The sequence below is a fragment of the Phyllobates terribilis genome, unplaced genomic scaffold (genome assembly GCF_046119375.1).
Source record: "Phyllobates terribilis strain yellow unplaced genomic scaffold, ASM4611937v1 Scaffold_25__1_contigs__length_18738178, whole genome shotgun sequence".
Lineage (NCBI taxonomy): Eukaryota > Metazoa > Chordata > Amphibia > Anura > Dendrobatidae > Phyllobates > Phyllobates terribilis.
The window spans coordinates 15,074,205-15,091,037 of record NW_027362785.1 but is presented as its reverse complement, the minus strand read 5'-3'; the positions used below and the strand labels follow the sequence as shown (position 1 = coordinate 15,091,037).

The 16,833-nt window shown below is 47.2% G+C and overlaps 2 protein-coding genes across 4 annotated transcripts in view; one reads left to right on the top strand and one right to left on the bottom strand.

Moving 5' to 3' along the window:
• Positions 1-16,833, top strand: part of WIPI1 (WD repeat domain, phosphoinositide interacting 1) — a 107,496-nt gene that overhangs the window by 81,937 nt on the left and 8,726 nt on the right. For both annotated transcript variants that reach the window (XM_073660364.1, XM_073660365.1), the window contains exons 9-10: positions 14,095-14,256; positions 14,333-14,440. In XM_073660364.1, coding sequence (XP_073516465.1) covers positions 14,095-14,256; positions 14,333-14,440 — 270 coding nt within the window. The remainder of the gene's footprint in view (positions 1-14,094; positions 14,257-14,332; positions 14,441-16,833) is intronic.
• ARSG (arylsulfatase G) overlaps positions 6,954-16,833 on the bottom strand; it is a 139,315-nt gene continuing 129,435 nt past the window's right edge. Inside the window, exon 12 of one of the 2 annotated variants that reach the window (XM_073660358.1) lies at positions 6,954-8,590. In XM_073660358.1, coding sequence (XP_073516459.1) covers positions 8,574-8,590 — 17 coding nt within the window. In that variant the 3' untranslated portion in view covers positions 6,954-8,573. The remainder of the gene's footprint in view (positions 8,591-16,833) is intronic. The other variant, XM_073660359.1, reaches the window with a different exon arrangement.

Here is a 16,833-nt window from a genome sequence, read left to right as displayed (position 1 = left end):
GGGCTGACCTGATCCGTGGGCATTGTGTATCGGGCGCTGGCTGTATGAGGGACGGGCTTCCCGATCCGAGGGCATCGTGTATCGGGCGCTAGCTGTATGAGGGACGGGCGCTGGCTGTATGAGGGACGGACTGACCTGATCCGTGGGCATCGTGTATGGGGCGCTGGCTGTATGAGGGACGGGCTGACCTGATCCGTGGGCATCGTGTATGGGGCGCTGGCTGTATGAGGGACGGGCTGACCTGATCCGTGGGCATTGTGTATCGGGCGCTGGATGTATGAGGGACGGGCTCCCTGATCCGTGGGCATCGTGTATCGGGCGCTGGCTGTATGAGGGACGGGCTCCCCTGATCCGTGGGCATCGTGTATGGGGCGCTGGCTGTATGAGGGACGGGCTCCCCGATCCGAGGGCATCGTGTATGGGGCGCTGGCTGTATGAGGGACGGGCTCCCCTGATCCGTGGGCATAGTATATCGGGCGCTGGCTGTATGAGGGATGGGCGCTGGCTGTATGAGGGACGGGCTCCCTGATCCGTGGGCCTCTTGTATCGGGCGCTGGTTGTTTTAGGGACGGGCTCCCCGATCCGAGGGCATCGTGTATGGGGCGCTGGCTGTATGAGGGACGGGCTGACCTGATCCGTGGGCATTGTGTATCGGGCGCTGGCTGTATGAGGGACGGGCTCCCTGATCCGTGGGCCTCGTGTATCGGGCGCTGGTTGTATGAGGGACGGGCTCCCCTGATCCGTGGGCATCGTGTATCGGGCGCTGGCTGTAGGAAGGTCGGGCTCTCCTGATCCGTGGGCATAGTGTATGGGGCGCTGGCTGTATGAGGGACGGGCTCCCCTATCCGAGGGCATCGTGTATCGGGCGCTGGCTGTATGAGGGACGGGCTCCCCTGATCCGTGGGCATCGTGTATGGGGCGCTGGCTGTATGAGGGACGGGCTCCCCTATCCGAGGGCATCGTGTATCGGGCGCTGGCTGTATGAGGGACGGGCTTCCCTGATCTGTGGGCATCGTGTATGGGGCGCTGGCTGTATGAGGGATGGGCTCCCTGATCCGTGGGCATCGTGTATGGGGCGCTGGCTGTATGTGGGACGGGCTGACCTGATCCGTGGGCATTGTGTATCGGGCGCTGGCTGTATGAGGGACGGGCTCCCTGATCCGTGGGCCTCGTGTATCGGGCGCTGGTTGTATTAGGGACGGGCTTCCCTGATCCGAGGGCATCGTGTATGGGGCGCTGGCTGTATGAAGGTCGGGCTCCCCTGATCCGTGGGCATTGTGTATCGGGCGCTGGTTGTTTTAGGGACGGGCTCCCTGATCTGAGGGCATCGTGTATGGGGCGCTGGCTGTATGAGGGACGGGCGCTGGCTGTATGAACATGAAGCCCGCTGCCTTGGAGGGATGGGTTTCTGCATATTCGCGCACAGTCGGAGACCTTTCAATCCAGGGCAACGGGAAGCGCCTTTCTGACTAGTGTACAGCGCAGTCTCGGTCCATGGCTGCTTTTAACCCCTTCACAACATACGACTTCCATTTACGTCACATGTCATGTTCCTGACTTTGATGCGGGCTTGCAATTTGAGCCCGTGTCTTTGGCGGCAGATGATGGCTGAGCTATTCAGCCATCATCTGCCCCTAACAGACGTGGGTGGAGCACCGCCCACGGCTGTTAACCCGTGAAATGCTGCTGTCAATATCTGACAGACATTTCACACTTGCAGGCAGGGTGGCGCATCATTGCAGGACCCCATGATGTGATCGCAGGGCGCCAATGGGTTGACATGACAGGCGGGCGTCTGCTGAAGACTTCTGTGCTTGTCAGGACTGGTCTATAACCGCCATACTATGTACTGTATACTATGACTATATAAGTGCTAGCTAAGGCTGCCTTTCACAGGAGTTCAGGGTTTTCACTATACACAGAAGTACTGTAGCGCTGCTATGTATAGTATAAGCAATTGGAAGATTCCAGGTTCAAGTCCCCTAAGGGGACCAACAAATGCAGTAAAAAGTGAAAAAAAAAAAAAAAAAAGTTTTAAAAAATATAACCAAAAAAAAAGAATACAAAAGTTCAAATCACTTCCCTTTGCCCCATTAAAGGTAAAAATAATAAATGCACATTTTGGTATCGCTGAGTTCATTAAAAGTTCGATTTATCAAAATACAAAATTGATCTGATCGGTAAACAATGTAACAAGAAAAAAACTAACCGCTAGAATTAAAAAAATTTTTGGCCTCCTCAACATTGCAATAAGATGCAATCAAAACATGGTATGTTCCCGAAAATGCCATCAGTAAAAATGTCAGAATAGGAGGGAAAAGCTGTCCCTGCACTGAGACTCGGCTTTACCCTACGCTATTCCTTGTGAATAGCCCCACCGAAACTCCTGCACTGAACTCAAACGAAGACCTGTAGGAAAGGGAAAGGGGTCCCTAAAAGATCTAAGGACTGGGAGCAAAAGCAGGAGAAAGGGAAAGGGGTCCCTAAAAGATCTAAGGACTGGGAGCAAAACCAGGAGACCTCCTAACAGTTAGTTGCAGAAACGAAAATTAAAGGAAACAAAACTGGTGGAACAAGAAGTCCCAGGATATCAATAGTCCAAAGCAAGAAGAACTAACAAGGCTACTTAGCCAGAGCACGAGCGTTACAACACTGATGTCCAGCGAGGAATGGGAGACAGGTGCTGAGTAATAAAGAGTGAGGAGATCACGTGACCAAGACACCCAGCACCAGAGGAAAAGACTAGAAGCCAGCAAACCACAACAAGGTGGCCGATAGTAAAACAACATAGATTCTAACACCAAATCCGCAAAACTGAAAAAGTTACAGGCAACAAATGGCAGACAACATAGTAACATAGTTTTTTAGGGTGGAGGAAGACTAAGTCCATCTAGTTCCACCCCACAGCCGAACATGTTGATCCAGAAGAAGGCAAAAAAAAACCATGTGGCAAACACTAAGCTCCACATTGGGGAAAAAAATTCCTTCCCGACTGCATATGACAATCAGACTAGTTCCCTGGATCAACGCCCTATCAAGGAATCTAGTATATATAACCTGTAATATTATACTTTTCAGGAAAGGCATCCAGGCCCTTCTTACATGTTAGTAGTGAATCCCTCATTACAACATCATGCGGCAGAGAGCTCCATAGTCTCACTGCTCTTACAGTAAAGAATCCGCGTCTGATTAGGATTAAACCTTCTTTCCTCGAGACGTAGAAGATGCCCCCTTGTCCCCGTCTCAGGCCTCACAGTACAAAGATCAGTAGAAAGGTCTTTGTACTGTCCCCTCATATACTTGTACATAGTAATAATAACCCCACGTGTAATAACCTGTCTTGGTATTGCAGACCCCCCAGTCCTCTAATAACCTGTCTTGGTATTGCAGACCCCCCAGTCCTCTAATAACCTGTCTTGGTATTGCAGACCCCCCAGTCCTCTAATAACCTGTCTTGGTATTGCAGACCCCCCAGTCCTCTAATAACCTGTCTTGGTATTGCAGACCCCCCAGTCCTCTAATAACCTCTTGGTATTGCAGACCCCCCAGTCCTCTAATAACCTGTCTTGGTATTGCAGACCCCCCAGTCCTCTAATAACCTGTCTTGGTATTGCAGACCCCCCAGTCCTCTAATAACCTGTCTTGGTATTGCAGACCCTCCAGTCCTCTAATAACCTGTCTTGGTATTGCAGACCCCCCAGTCCTCTAATAACCTGTCTTGGTATTGCAGACCCCCCAGTCCTCTAATAACCTGTCTTGGTATTGCAGGCCCCCCAGTCCTCTAATAACCTGTCTTGGTATTGCAGGCCCCCCAGTCCTCTAATAACCTGTCTTGGTATTGCAGACCCCCCAGTCCTCTAATAACCTGTCTTGGTATTGCAGACCCCACAGTCCTCTAATAACCTTGGTCGCTCTTCTCTGCACCCTCTCTAGTTCAGCTATGTCTTTCTTAAACACCGGAGACCAGAACTGTACACAGTATTCTAAGTGTGGTCGCACTAGTGACTTGTATAGAGGTAAAATTATCTTCTCCTCATGAGCATCTATGCCTCTTTTAATGCATCCCATTATTTTATTTGCCTTTGCAGCAGCTGCCTGACACTGGCCACTAAACGTGAGCTTGTCGTCCACCAATACACCCAGGTCTTTTTCAGTTACAGTTTTGCCCAGTGTTTTACAATTAAGCATATAATTATACATTTTATTTCCTCTGCCCAAGTGCATTACCTTACATTTATCCCCATTAAAGCTCATTTGCCATTTATCAGCCCAAGCTTCTAGTTTACATAGATCCTCCTGTAGTATAAAATTGTCCTCCTCTGTATTGATTACCCTGCAGAGTTTAGTGTCATCTGCAAATATTGAAATATTACTCTGTATGCCCCCTACAAGGTCATTAATAAATATGTTAAAAAGAAGGGGGCCCAATACTGACCCCTGTGGTACCCCACTGTTAACTGTGACCCATTCTGAGTGTTTTCCATTAATAACCACCCTTTATTTCCTATCACTGAGCCAGTTCTTAACCCACATACATATATTTTCCCCTCTCCCCATTGTTCTCATTTTATGTATCAACCTTTTGTGTGGAACCGTATCAAAAGCTTTTGAAAAGTCCATATACACAACATCCACTGCATTTCCTTGGTCCAGTCCAGAACTTGCCTCCTCATAAAAGCTAATAAGATGAGTCTGACAGGAACGGTCCCTCGTAAACCCATGTTGATATTGGGTCATGAGGTTCTTCTTCTTCAGATACTCTAGTATAGCATCTCTTAGGAAACCCTCCAGGATTTTACCCACAGTAGAGGTTAAGCTTACTGACCTATAATTTCCAAGTTCAGTTTTTGTCCCCTTTTTGAATATTGGCACCACATTTGCTATACGCCAGTCCTGTGGTACAGACCCTGTTATTATGGAATCCTTAAAGATTAAAAATAATGGTCTATCTATGACGTTACTTAATTCCTGCAGTACTCGCGGGTGTATCCCATCCGGGCCCGGGGATTTGTCACCTTTAGTGATTTTTAGACGCCGCTGTACTTCCTGCTGGGTGAAGCAAGTGACATTTAATGGAGAATTTTTGTCATCACTGATCATGTTTTCTGTCATGCGATTTTTCTTGTGTAAATATGGTTGAAAAAAAATCATTTAGCATATTGGCTTTTTCCTCATCCTCATCCACCATTTCACCGAGACTATTTTTAAGGGGGCCAACACTATGATTTTTTAGTTTTTTACTATTTATGTAGTTAAAGAATATTTTGGGGTTATTTTTACTTTCTCTGGCAATGAGTCTCTCTGCCTCAATCTTTGCTGCCTTGATTTGGTTTTTACATAATTTATTTAATTGTCTATATTTATTTAATGCCTCATCACTACCTACTTGCTTTAGTTCTCTAAATGCTTTCTTTTTGTCACTTATTGCGCCCCTTACAGCTCTATTTAGCCATAGTGGTTTCCTCCTATTTCTAGCATGTTTATTCCCATAGGGTATATATTGTGCACAGGTCCTATTCACGATGCTAATAAATGTCTCCCATTTGCTTTGTGTAGCTTTATGTCTCAGGATATCGTCCCAGTTTATTGCACTAAGATCATCTCTCAACCGTTGGAAATTTGCCTTCCTGAAGTTTAGTGTCCTTGTAACCCCTCTACTACACATCTTATTAAAGGATACATGAAAACGTATTATTTTGTGATCACTATTACCCAAGTGACCCCCAACTCGTATATTTGATATGCGGTGTGGCCTGTTGGTTAATATTAGGTCTTGCAGTGCCCCCCTTCTTGTTGGGTCCTGAACCAGTTGTGAAAGGTAATTGTCTCTCATAGTTGTCAGTAACCTATTACCTTTGCTTGAACTACAGGTTTCTGTCCCCCAATGCATTTCAGGGTAGTTGAAGTCCCCCATAATAATGACTTCTCCTTGAGCCGCTGCTTCATCTATTTGCTTTACGAGGATATTCTCCGCTACTTCCATTATTTTTGGAGACTTATAACAAACCCCTATCAGTAATCTATTATTTTTCCCCCTCCCCTTATCTCCACCCACAGGGACTCTACATTTCCATTAGATTCATATATATTCTCCCACAAGGCAACTTTTTTTTTTTACATTTTTTTTTCAACACTTATACATGTTTTGTATTATGTTGCGTGTGTGTGTTATTTTTTTTTTTATGTGTATTCATACTAACCTGGAGAATCCTACCCCCAAGTCAGTATTACCGTATAGTGAACATGGTAAATAATTGTGGAATTGCATTTTTTTTTTTTTTTGCAATTCCAACACACTTGGACCTTTTTCCCGCTTGCCAGCGCATCACATGATAAAATGATTGGTGTTATTAAAAAGCACAACTTGTCCCACAAAGAACAAGCCCTCATACGGCTTATGGACAGAATAATAAAAAAGTTATGGCTCTTGCAGGAAAGGGAGGAAAAAACACACAAAATCATTTCCGAGTTAAAGATACCTGCCTGTGTTCACACAGTGCCTGATCCACGGGCAGCATGTAGCAGATTTCATGTTCTCTTTAGAGGGTAAAAAGTAGTCCTAGTGCTGTTTGTTATCATGGTATGGAGCATAGAAAACTGAGGAGAGCGTTGTCTCAGGAGATTAGAGAGGATAATCTAGACAAAGGTGTTAAAGGTGAAGTTCCTGTTCCTACAGGTGTAAGGTCTGTGGGGCTGAAGCCGAACGCCCTACATGCGGCCACAAGAGGAAAACTGATGACACCCAAAAGTGTTTTCTATCGGCCGCGCTTACTCACTACTTGTCATAAGGAACAGAGGGGAAAATAATTAATTTAACCGTATGAACTTTGATTCAGCATACTTCTGAACACATGGCAACACAAAGAATAACCCTAAATAAAGTATCCTAATAAAAAGGCAGGGATATATGAAGAATACATTTAATTCTCAGTTGCTGTATTGTTCCTTTTATAAATAAAAAAATTCACAGATCCACAAAAGTCCCAATTTGCCGATTTCAAGAATGCATAGAATGATTAGTCCATACAAAGTCCTGATAATAATAATGTGCTTGTGCGCTCTGCATACACCGCACTAGATGGCGTTACGGCCGCTTGCCCGTCTTACCTTTTAGAATGCTGGTGGATATATGCCATAGATATGGAAAGTTGTTCACTCAGAGTTTTCATGGATAAATGTCTGAGGTCGGCGGTATCCAGCGTACGGGAACGGGCTCAGGAGGCGGCTACACACGTGGAATCAGCGGCGTGAACGAGCAGGCTGGAGAAGAAGCTGCCTGTGTAGATCCAGGGACCCTCCGGTCGGTAGCATCCCCGGATACCAACCAAGAAGTGGTCGACGGCGCTTGAGAAGGCGTGTGACGTCACAGACTATGGATTCCCAAGAGGGCCAGAAGACAAACCAACGCGTTTCGGGGAAGGCACTGGGAATCCCTCCGCCTCATGTCCAGGTGGGTTGATGTGGTCCTAGGTGCTCCAACATACGTTTCACCCTTGCTTCATCAGGGGGCATACTGATGACAAATTGAAGAGACAGATAATATGAATGGTAACCACAGAGTCCATAACAACTGCCAGAACAATTAAAGGAGAACTCCAAGGTCAATCAGTGTCGGATCACACTATCCGTTACTGGGCCAACGTGGAATTCATGGAAGACAACGGAGGAGGAAACCACTGAAAGCAAATCATATAAAAGCCGGGCTGGAATTTGCCAAAATGCAGCCACAAAGCTTCTGGGAGAACGTCCTGTGGATGGAGGAGACGAGATGGAGCTTTTTGGTGTTGCATCAGCTCTATGTTCCCAGAAGCAGAAATGCTGTGACACATGGAGGAGCTCGGGGATGTTCTGGCGCAGCATCTGACGCAGGGGGTCATGAATCTGTGCAGGATACAATGAAATCTCAAGACTATCGAGGCATTTTGGAGCCAAATGTGTTGCCCAGTGTTAGAAAGCTTGGTCTGAGCCGCAGGTCATGGGTCCTCCAACAGGATAATGACAAAAAACACAGCTAAAAACATCCAAGAGCGGCAGAAAGAAAAGCATTGGGATCTTCAGTAGGATTTAGATCTGGGCCATAGAAGCTTCTTCAGATCATCTGTGGACAGAGCAGAGATGTTCAGTCTGGAGGAGACACCTCCATACCTGAAACACGAAGAGCCACCAAAATACCTCTGGACGGGAGCAGAAGTCTCACTGGACTTTTTAATGTGTTTCGGGTGGAAGCGGTCTCATCTGAGTTATGTTGGCCAGTAAACTGGTTTTTTGATACACCGATGTGTGGATTGAATCATTTTGAATGTTAATGGTGGTCTCCAGAAAGTTGATTTCAAAATATGAGTGGTCCAATGTCAAGTTTATGGGGGAGGGGGGGGGGTGAAATGCATTGAATCTTTCATGAAATGTTATAAATTTTTCAGAGTTAGTCAAGATTATTAAGATGTCATCAATGTAACAGAAGTATTCCAAGGGCTTGATGGAGCAGGATGCTAAAAAGTCACTTTCCAGTTTAGCTATAAAAAGGTTGGCATACTGGGGGCCATTGTGCTGCCCATACAACTTCCGGTGTGTTTTTAGATATAGCTTCTCACTGAAAGAGAAAAAAAATGAGGCAGGAGGATAAATCTGGTGAGATGTAATCCTGACTCAGAGGGGATCTCCTCGGCTTCAAGATACATCTGGCAGGTGGCTTGTGAATCTTCATGTGGGATGTTGGAAGATTCTGCATCCTTGGTGACTAGGGTAGCACCTTGGGGAGGGGGACCTATGGTAGCTAGCTTGTTCAGAACGTCTGTGGTGTCCTGTGAATAGCTGGCTGTTTTTTTGTTTTTACCAGCTGTCAAGAATTCCAACACACAGGCGAAATGACACCAGGGAGATCACGCAATATCTCGCCGTTGCCGTCACACTGTCCGTATTTCGTCCGGAGTCGTGAGCACGCGATCCAGACTACTTGCTACGTGGATATCGGCAAGCAACCAGTGAGCGTATGGCGTCACACCTCGGGGATTCAAAAGACTGGAATCCATGTTTAACGCCCTCCGTACGGTCACTGTCAGCTTCACGATATCCCAATTATTAATACTCTCTGCCAAATATAATACAGGCCTGGCCGGACTCCTGCGCTTTGGTAGCGTATATGGCTTCGGGGAATGGAACGATTACAGAACAAAAGAAACAGGACTATTAAATTTTATGTTTAATCCAAAAGGGAGGCAGTGTTTAGGAAAAACATATACATAAGGATTAGTGTTGAGCGAGTATGTTCTGTTAACCCTTTCGCCGAGTATGCTCGGGCCGAGCTCCGAGTATTTACAGCTGCTCGGTGTTATGTTTAAATCACTCCCGTGTGCTTGATTTGCGACTGACAGCTTTATTACATGTGAGGAATGATTGTTTCTTTTGCATTCATCATTCCTCACATGTAATAAAGCTGTCAGTCGCAAGTCATGCACACAGGAGTGATTTAAACATAACACCGAGCAGCTGTAAATACTCGGAGCTCGGCCCGAGCATACTCGGCGAAAGGGTTAACAGAACATACTCGCTCAACACTAATAAAGGATGTTACAAAGGAGACATTAAAATACCTACACAGTTACATAAAATAAACAGGATGAAAGAAGACAACTTACACTATACGATCGTGGAGACTATTCAATATAGGTGAAGGAGGGGCTCTCCAGTTGGATTATGCTGTTATTGAACAGGACCCGTTGCTTATAATTCTTATTCCCCCCTGGCAATGAGTGCTCCTGTCTTCTCCATGGGTTCTCTTATACCTAAGAGAAATCTGGCCACACGCCCCTGGTGGTGACATCATGTGGGCCGGTCTCCAGCCTGTACATTTTTATTAAAGACGCTAACTTCTGCAATAACTCATCGCTCGTTGATCGCAGAAGCTTGCAAACTACGCAATTTTTTCCCTTATGATTTTATCTTTATTTAGAGACCACACATCACATAGCTGCAGTCTGCTATTCTGGTGTTTTTGCGCTACAGCTCCCTGATTTTACCTACAGCCCTGGAAAACTACCTATACATTCCTGGGCTGATTTGGTCACTAAACATATGGGTCCCGTTACTGTTTTGGAACTCACAATATTTCATAGTTCATATCGGAGTCAGTTCGTCTGCAAAGTTCCCTTTGAGGCTCGGGAAGCAGCCTCACGGTTACATGCAAATTAGTGCAAGCCAGCGTTTTAATTACCTCCTGCGTCTTTCAGGGACAAGATGCTTGCTTTCTAACGAAGTTATAACACTCCTTGGCTGGCATGGTTTGCATAAGCTATTTCTCAGGCTTGTGATAATTGTGACTTCTGCTGAGCAGAAGAGGAATAAGGGAGGGGGTGAACATCTATGTCAGGCAGATATGGAAGAACATTTTACTGATATTAATATTTCCCTGACACCAGCGGTTTAAGAGCATTTTCTACACATCATGACATTTTTTCAGTTCCCACTTTTTGGAGATGATTGGCCTCCCTGGGATGTCAGCTCACGTACCTTGGGAAGCACAAAGATTGCTATCCAAGGATTTTCAAGTATTCAAGTCTCTGATCTTGCATCAGTTTAGAAACCATAAAATGTTCACAACAGATATCTAAGCTACCGTATATTCCGGCGTATAAGACGACCTGGTGTATAAGACGACCCCCCTACTTTCCTGTTAAAATATAGAGTTTAGGATATATTCACCGTATAAGACTACCCCTTTTCCAACGCATACCAAACACCGGTAAAAATTAAAAAAAAACAGATTTGAATTTAACATGGTCCTTTTTTAATTTAAATTCTTATGACATGCAGGTATATAGCAGGAAAACTGTCACTCATAAACATATTAAAATAGGGGGGACCCCACGTCATTTTTTGGGGGGGTCCCCCATTCTAATAGCTAGTAAAGGCTAGGTATTCAGCTGGGGGCTGATATTAGTAGCCTGGGAAGCTCCGTGGGTATTACCCCCTTCCCAGGCTTCAAACATCTGCCCCAGCCGTCTGCTTAACCTCCGCTAGAGACTATAATGATGGTGGATCCCACGCCAATTTTCTTTTTAAAAAATCCTTTATTTTAACACTAAATGACAATTGAGGGGTTAATAAAGATGCAGTCCCTAAATTATTATTAATTTTGTAATTAATTTTTCCCAAAAATGTTGACGTGGGCTTCGCCATATTTTTGTGTCCAGCCAGGTACAGCAGGCAGGAACGGGCTGCCCCCAACCACCAGCTGCCTATTTGTACCTGGCCGGACACAACAATATAGGGAAGCCCTTTTTTTTTTTAATTATTTCATGAAATAATTTAAAAAAAAAATACGTGGGGCTTCGCCCTATATTTGTGTCCAGTCAGGTACAACTAGGCAGCTGGGGGCTGGAATCTGCAGCGCAGGGAGGCCCAAGCTTTCTGGCCCCCCCCCCCCGCTGCAAATTGCAGTCCGCAGCCACCCCGGAAAATGGCGCGTTCATAGAAGCGCCATCTTCTGGCGCTGTACCCAACTCATCCAGGGCCCTGGTGCGGTGGCTCACTGGGTAATAAAGGGGTTAAGGCCAGCTTGGCATTATCAGCTGGCCCTAAGCCCGAAATTCATGGGGTCACGCCAATATTAGACATGACCGCCATGAATTTCTAGTAAAGTAATTAAAAAAAACACAAACACCCAGAATAAAGTCCTTTAATTGAAATAAACACACAATTCTTTATTGTTCTAAATTAAACCATACTTACCATCACGCCCATTCCAGCTGAAGCCAACGATCTCCTGCAATAAAAGTAAAATAATAAAGCAACCTCATCCTTACCTTTCCATGGTTCCCAGGACAGCTCCAGCTCTGCTACATTCACATGACAGGCTGCACCGCAGCAGAACGCTGCCATCCAGCCTGTCATCCCACAGACACTGAGAAGCGCAGGCATGCTTGTGCTCCTCAGTGTCTGACTGTGACGGCATCCAGATGAGCCGAGATCATGTCCAATGAACTCGGCTCACCTCATGCACGTCACTGACAGCGTGGGAAAATTCTCCTGCTCCCCGCATGCGCAGTAGAAGTTTCCCACGCTGTCAGTGACGGACGTCCAGGAGGTGAGCTGAGTTCATTGTCGGCTCATCTTTATGCCGTCACAGCGAGACACTGAGGAGCGCAAGCATGCCTGCTCTTCTCAGTGTCTGCGGGATGACAGGCTGGATGGCAGCGTTCTGCTGCGGTCCAGCCTGTCATCTCGATGTAGCAGAGCTGAAGCTGTCCTGGGAACCATGGAGAGGTAAGGATAAGGTTGGTTTATTATTTTACTTTTATTGCAGGAGATCGTTGGCTTCAGCTGGAATGGGCGTGACGGTAAGTATGGTTTAATTTAGAACAATAAAGAATTGTGTGTTTATTTCAATTAAAGGACTTTATTCTGGGTGTTTGTGTTTTTTTTAACTTTGACTATGGGGTTAGTAATGGGGGTGTCTTATAGACGCCTCTCCATTACTAACCTGGGCTTGATGTCATCTGGCATTATAAGCTGACATCAACCCCAGCCCTATTACCCCACTGCCACCGCTACAGGGCAGTGGGAAGAGCGAGGCTAAGTGCCAGAATTGGCGCATCCTATGAATGCGCCATTTCTGGGGCGGCTGACGGCTGGTGTTTCTAGCCTGGGAGGGGGCCAATATTCATGGCTCCCTTCCTGGGCTATTAATATCAGCCCCCAGCTGTCTGCCTAGCCTTTGCTAGCTATTAAATTAGGGGGGACCCCACATCATTTTTTTGGGGGGGTCCCCCATTTTAATAGCTAGTAAAGGCTAGGTATTCAGCTGGGGGCTGATATTAGTAGCCTGGGAAGCTCCGTGGGTATTACCCCCTTCCCAGGCTTCAAACATCTGCCCCAGCTGTCTGCTTAACCTCCGCTAGAGACTAAAATTAAGGGGAACCCCACGCCAATTTTTTTTTAAATAAATCCGTTATTTTAACACTAGATGACAAGTACAGTAACCAGCACTGTCACTGTACTTCATATATATGTGACTGACATGTTTCTATCTATCTAATCTATGTGTGAAGCTCTATTCTGTCTGTTATAAATTGTCGGGTACCGCTGCTGAATTGCTGGCCGACTTTTTTAAAGAGACGGTGCACGAAAACACTAATATTTTTTTAAATAAATCCTTTACACTAAATGACAAGTACAGTAAGCAACACTGTCACTGTACTTCATATATATGTGACTGACATGTTTCTATCTATCTAATCTATGTGTGATGCTCTATTCTTTCTGTTATAAATTGTCGGGTACAGATGCTGAATTGCCGGCCGGCTTTTTTAAAGAGACGGTGCATGAAAACACTATTATTTGTTTTAATAAATCCTTTACACTAAATGACAAGTACAGTAAGCAATACTGTCACTGTACTTCATATATATGTGACTGACATGTTTCTATCTATCTAATCTATGTGTGAAGCTCTATTCTTTCTATTCTAAATTGTCGGGTGCCGGCTTATGCCGCTGCTGAATTGCCGGCTTTTCATATATTGTCACAGAAGCGATGCGAACTTCCCTGCTCCGGACACAGCGCAGCGCTTCTGTGACAAGTGAAAGCTGTCGGCACAGAAGCCCTGCGCTGTGTCCGGAGCTGGGAATACGCAGCGATGTGTCAGTTTCAGCACAGAAGCGCTGACTGTCTGGACCTACCGCCGCCGTATTTTAACTCCCTCCACCTTATATTAACTCCGACATGGCAGGGATACGGCCACGGCAGCTTATTAACACCCCCAGAGTATCCCCGCATGTCAATTTCTGAAAGTTCAAAAGCATTACCGGCGTATAAGACGACCCCAGACTAGACAGAAGATTTTTCAGTCTTCAAAAGTCGTCTTATACGCCGGAATATACGGTAATTAAGGATTTCGCCTCCAAGATCAGTTTCTTTGTCCATTTATTATGCCGAAACAAGTTCTGGTGCAATCTGTGCATTTATAATGATTTTATTTGTCTTGTCTCGGTATTTGTTTGCCGCATGATGGTTATATTAGTAAAATTTAGGAAATTAAATCTTTTGTACGTTAGTCTCTCCGAAAAGAGAGGAAAATTTTATTATATCGCTCCCTAGGTCAGAGGACAACTCCACTTGGAGCGGCTATGTGGGCAAGATGTTCATGGCAGCCTCGAATTACCTCCCATCCCAAGTGTCAGACATGATGAACCAGGACCGTGCCTTCGCTACTGTTCGTCTCACCTTTGCGGGACACAAGAATGCGTGCACGCTGGTGACGTAAGCACGGTAACCCCTTGGGCACTGGATGCTGTTTTCCTGGTCTCGGATAACGACAGTAATACTCTGTTTGCAGGATCCAGAAACTGCCACGGCTCCTGGTTTCTTCTTCCAGTGGCCATCTCTATATCTATAACCTGGACCCACAAGATGGTGGCACGTGTGTTTTGATAAGGAAACACAGGTAACAAGGACGCTGGTTGTTCTAAAGTGTTAATGGTCCCAGTGATAAGATGTTCGTAATCTTTTGTGAAGTGATATAACAAATTGTCAAACAGGTTGCCCTGCTCCTCTTCAGACACATGACGTTTAGAGTGGTTGTCGGGCACCTCCTCCTATCTTGGTCACGTGACGTGTAGACTTGGTTGCCCTCTTTGTCCTCTTCCGGTTGGTTGCCCAGCTAGTCCTCCGGTCATGTGACGGTGACGTGTAGGCTGGTTGCCCGGCTAGTCCTCCTCCTCGATCATGAGACGTGTAGGCTAAATAAGACCTAAAATAATCCACACTGTCTATAAACAGAGAGATGTTGAGGGAAAACTTAGCTAATTTAAATCATCTGGTCCAGATGAATTATATCCCAGGGTACTGAAAGAGATGGCAGAGGAAATTGCAGAATCACTAGCCAGAATCTTTGAAAAATCCTGGAGAACAGGAGAAGTCCCAGAAGATTGGAGAAGGGCAAATGTTGTCCCCATCTTCAAAAAAGGAAAGAAGATGGAGCCAGGAAAGACTCCTGTATGGACTTGGGAGTGAATCTTGCGATGAACCTAGAGGTCCATTCCAACTCTAACATTCTAGGATTCTATGACTGGTGGCCGGGCAACCACCTTCTCCTCGGTCACGTGATGCGTAGACTGGTTACCCGGCTCCTCCTCCTCGGTCACGTGACGCGTAGACTGGTTGCCCGTCTCCTCGGTCACATGACACGTAGACTGGTTGCCCGGCTCCTCCTTCTCCTCGGTCACATGACACGTAGACTGGTTGCCCGGCTCCTCCTTCTCCTCTTTCACGTGACACGTAGACTGGTTGCCCGGCTCCTCCGCCTCGGTCACGTGACACGTAGACTGGTTGCCCGGCTCCTCCTTCTCTTGTTTCACGTGACACGTAGACTGGTTGCCCGGCTCCTCCTTCTCCTCGGTCACGTGACGCGTAAACTGGTTACCCGGCTCCTCCTTCTCGGTCACGTGACACATAGACTGGTTGCCCGGCTCCTCCTTCTCGGTCACGTGACACATAGACTGGTTGCCCGGCTCCTCCTTCTCGGTCACGTGACACGTAGACTGGTTGCCCGGCTCCTCCTTCTCTTCTTTCACGTGACACGTAGACTGGTTGCCCGGCTCCTCCTTCTCCTCTTTCACGTGACATGTAGACTGGTTGCCCGACTCCTTCGCCTCGGTCACGTAACACGTAGACTGGTCACCCGGCTCCTCCTTCTCCTCAGTCATGTGACGCGTAAACTTGTTACCCGGCTCCTCCTTCTCCTTGGTCACGTGACGCATAGACTGGTCGCCTGGCTCCTCCTTCTCTTTCCCGCAACACGTAGACTAGTTGCCTGGCTCCTCCGCCTCGGTCACGTGACGCGTAGACTGGTTGTCCGGCTCCTCCGCCTCGGTCATTTGACGCATAGACTGGTTGTCCGGCTCCTCCTTCTCCTCGGTCACGTGACACGTAGACTGGTTGTCCAGCTCCTCCTTCTCCTCGGTCACGTGACACGTAGACTGGTTACCCGGCTCCTCCTTCTCCTCGGTCACGTGACACGTAGACTGGTTGTCCAGCTCCTCCTTCTCCTCGGTCACGTGACACGTAGACTGGTTGCCCGGCTCCTCCTTCTCCTCGGTCACGTGACACGTAGACTGGTTGTCCAGCTCCTCCTTCTCCTCGGTCACGTGACGCGTAGACTGGTCGCCCGGCTCCTTCTCCTTTTTCACGTGACACGTAGACTGGTCGCCCGGCTCCTCCTTCTACTCTTTCACGTGACCTGTAGACAGGTTACCCGGCTCCTCCTTCTCCTCAGTCACGTGACACGTAGACTGGTTGTCCAGCTCCTCCTTCTCGGTCACGTGACACGTAGACTGGTTACCCGGCTCCTCCTTCTCCTCGGTCACGTGACACGTAGACTGGTTGTCCAGCTCCTCCTTCTCCTCGGTCACGTGACACGTAGACTGGTTGTCCGGCTCCTCCTTCTCCTCGGTCAGGTGACACGTAGACTGGTTGTTCAGCTCCTCCTTCTCCTCGGTCACGTGATGCGTAGACTGGTCGCCCGGCTCCTTCTCCTCCATTTTCACGTGACACATAGACTGGTCGCCCGGCTCCTCCTTCTCCGCGGTCACGTGACACATAGACTGGTCGCCCGGCTCCTCCTCCTCCTCGGTCACGTAACACGTAGACTGGTCGCCCGGCTCCTCCTTCTCCTCGGTCACGTGACGCGTAGACTGGTCGCCCGGCTCCTCCTTCTCCTCGGTCACGTAACACGCAGACTGGTCGCCCGGCTCCTCCTTCTCCTCGGTCACGTGACACGTAGACTGGTCGCCCGGCTCCTCCTTCTCCTCGGTCACGTGACACGTAGACTGGTCGCCC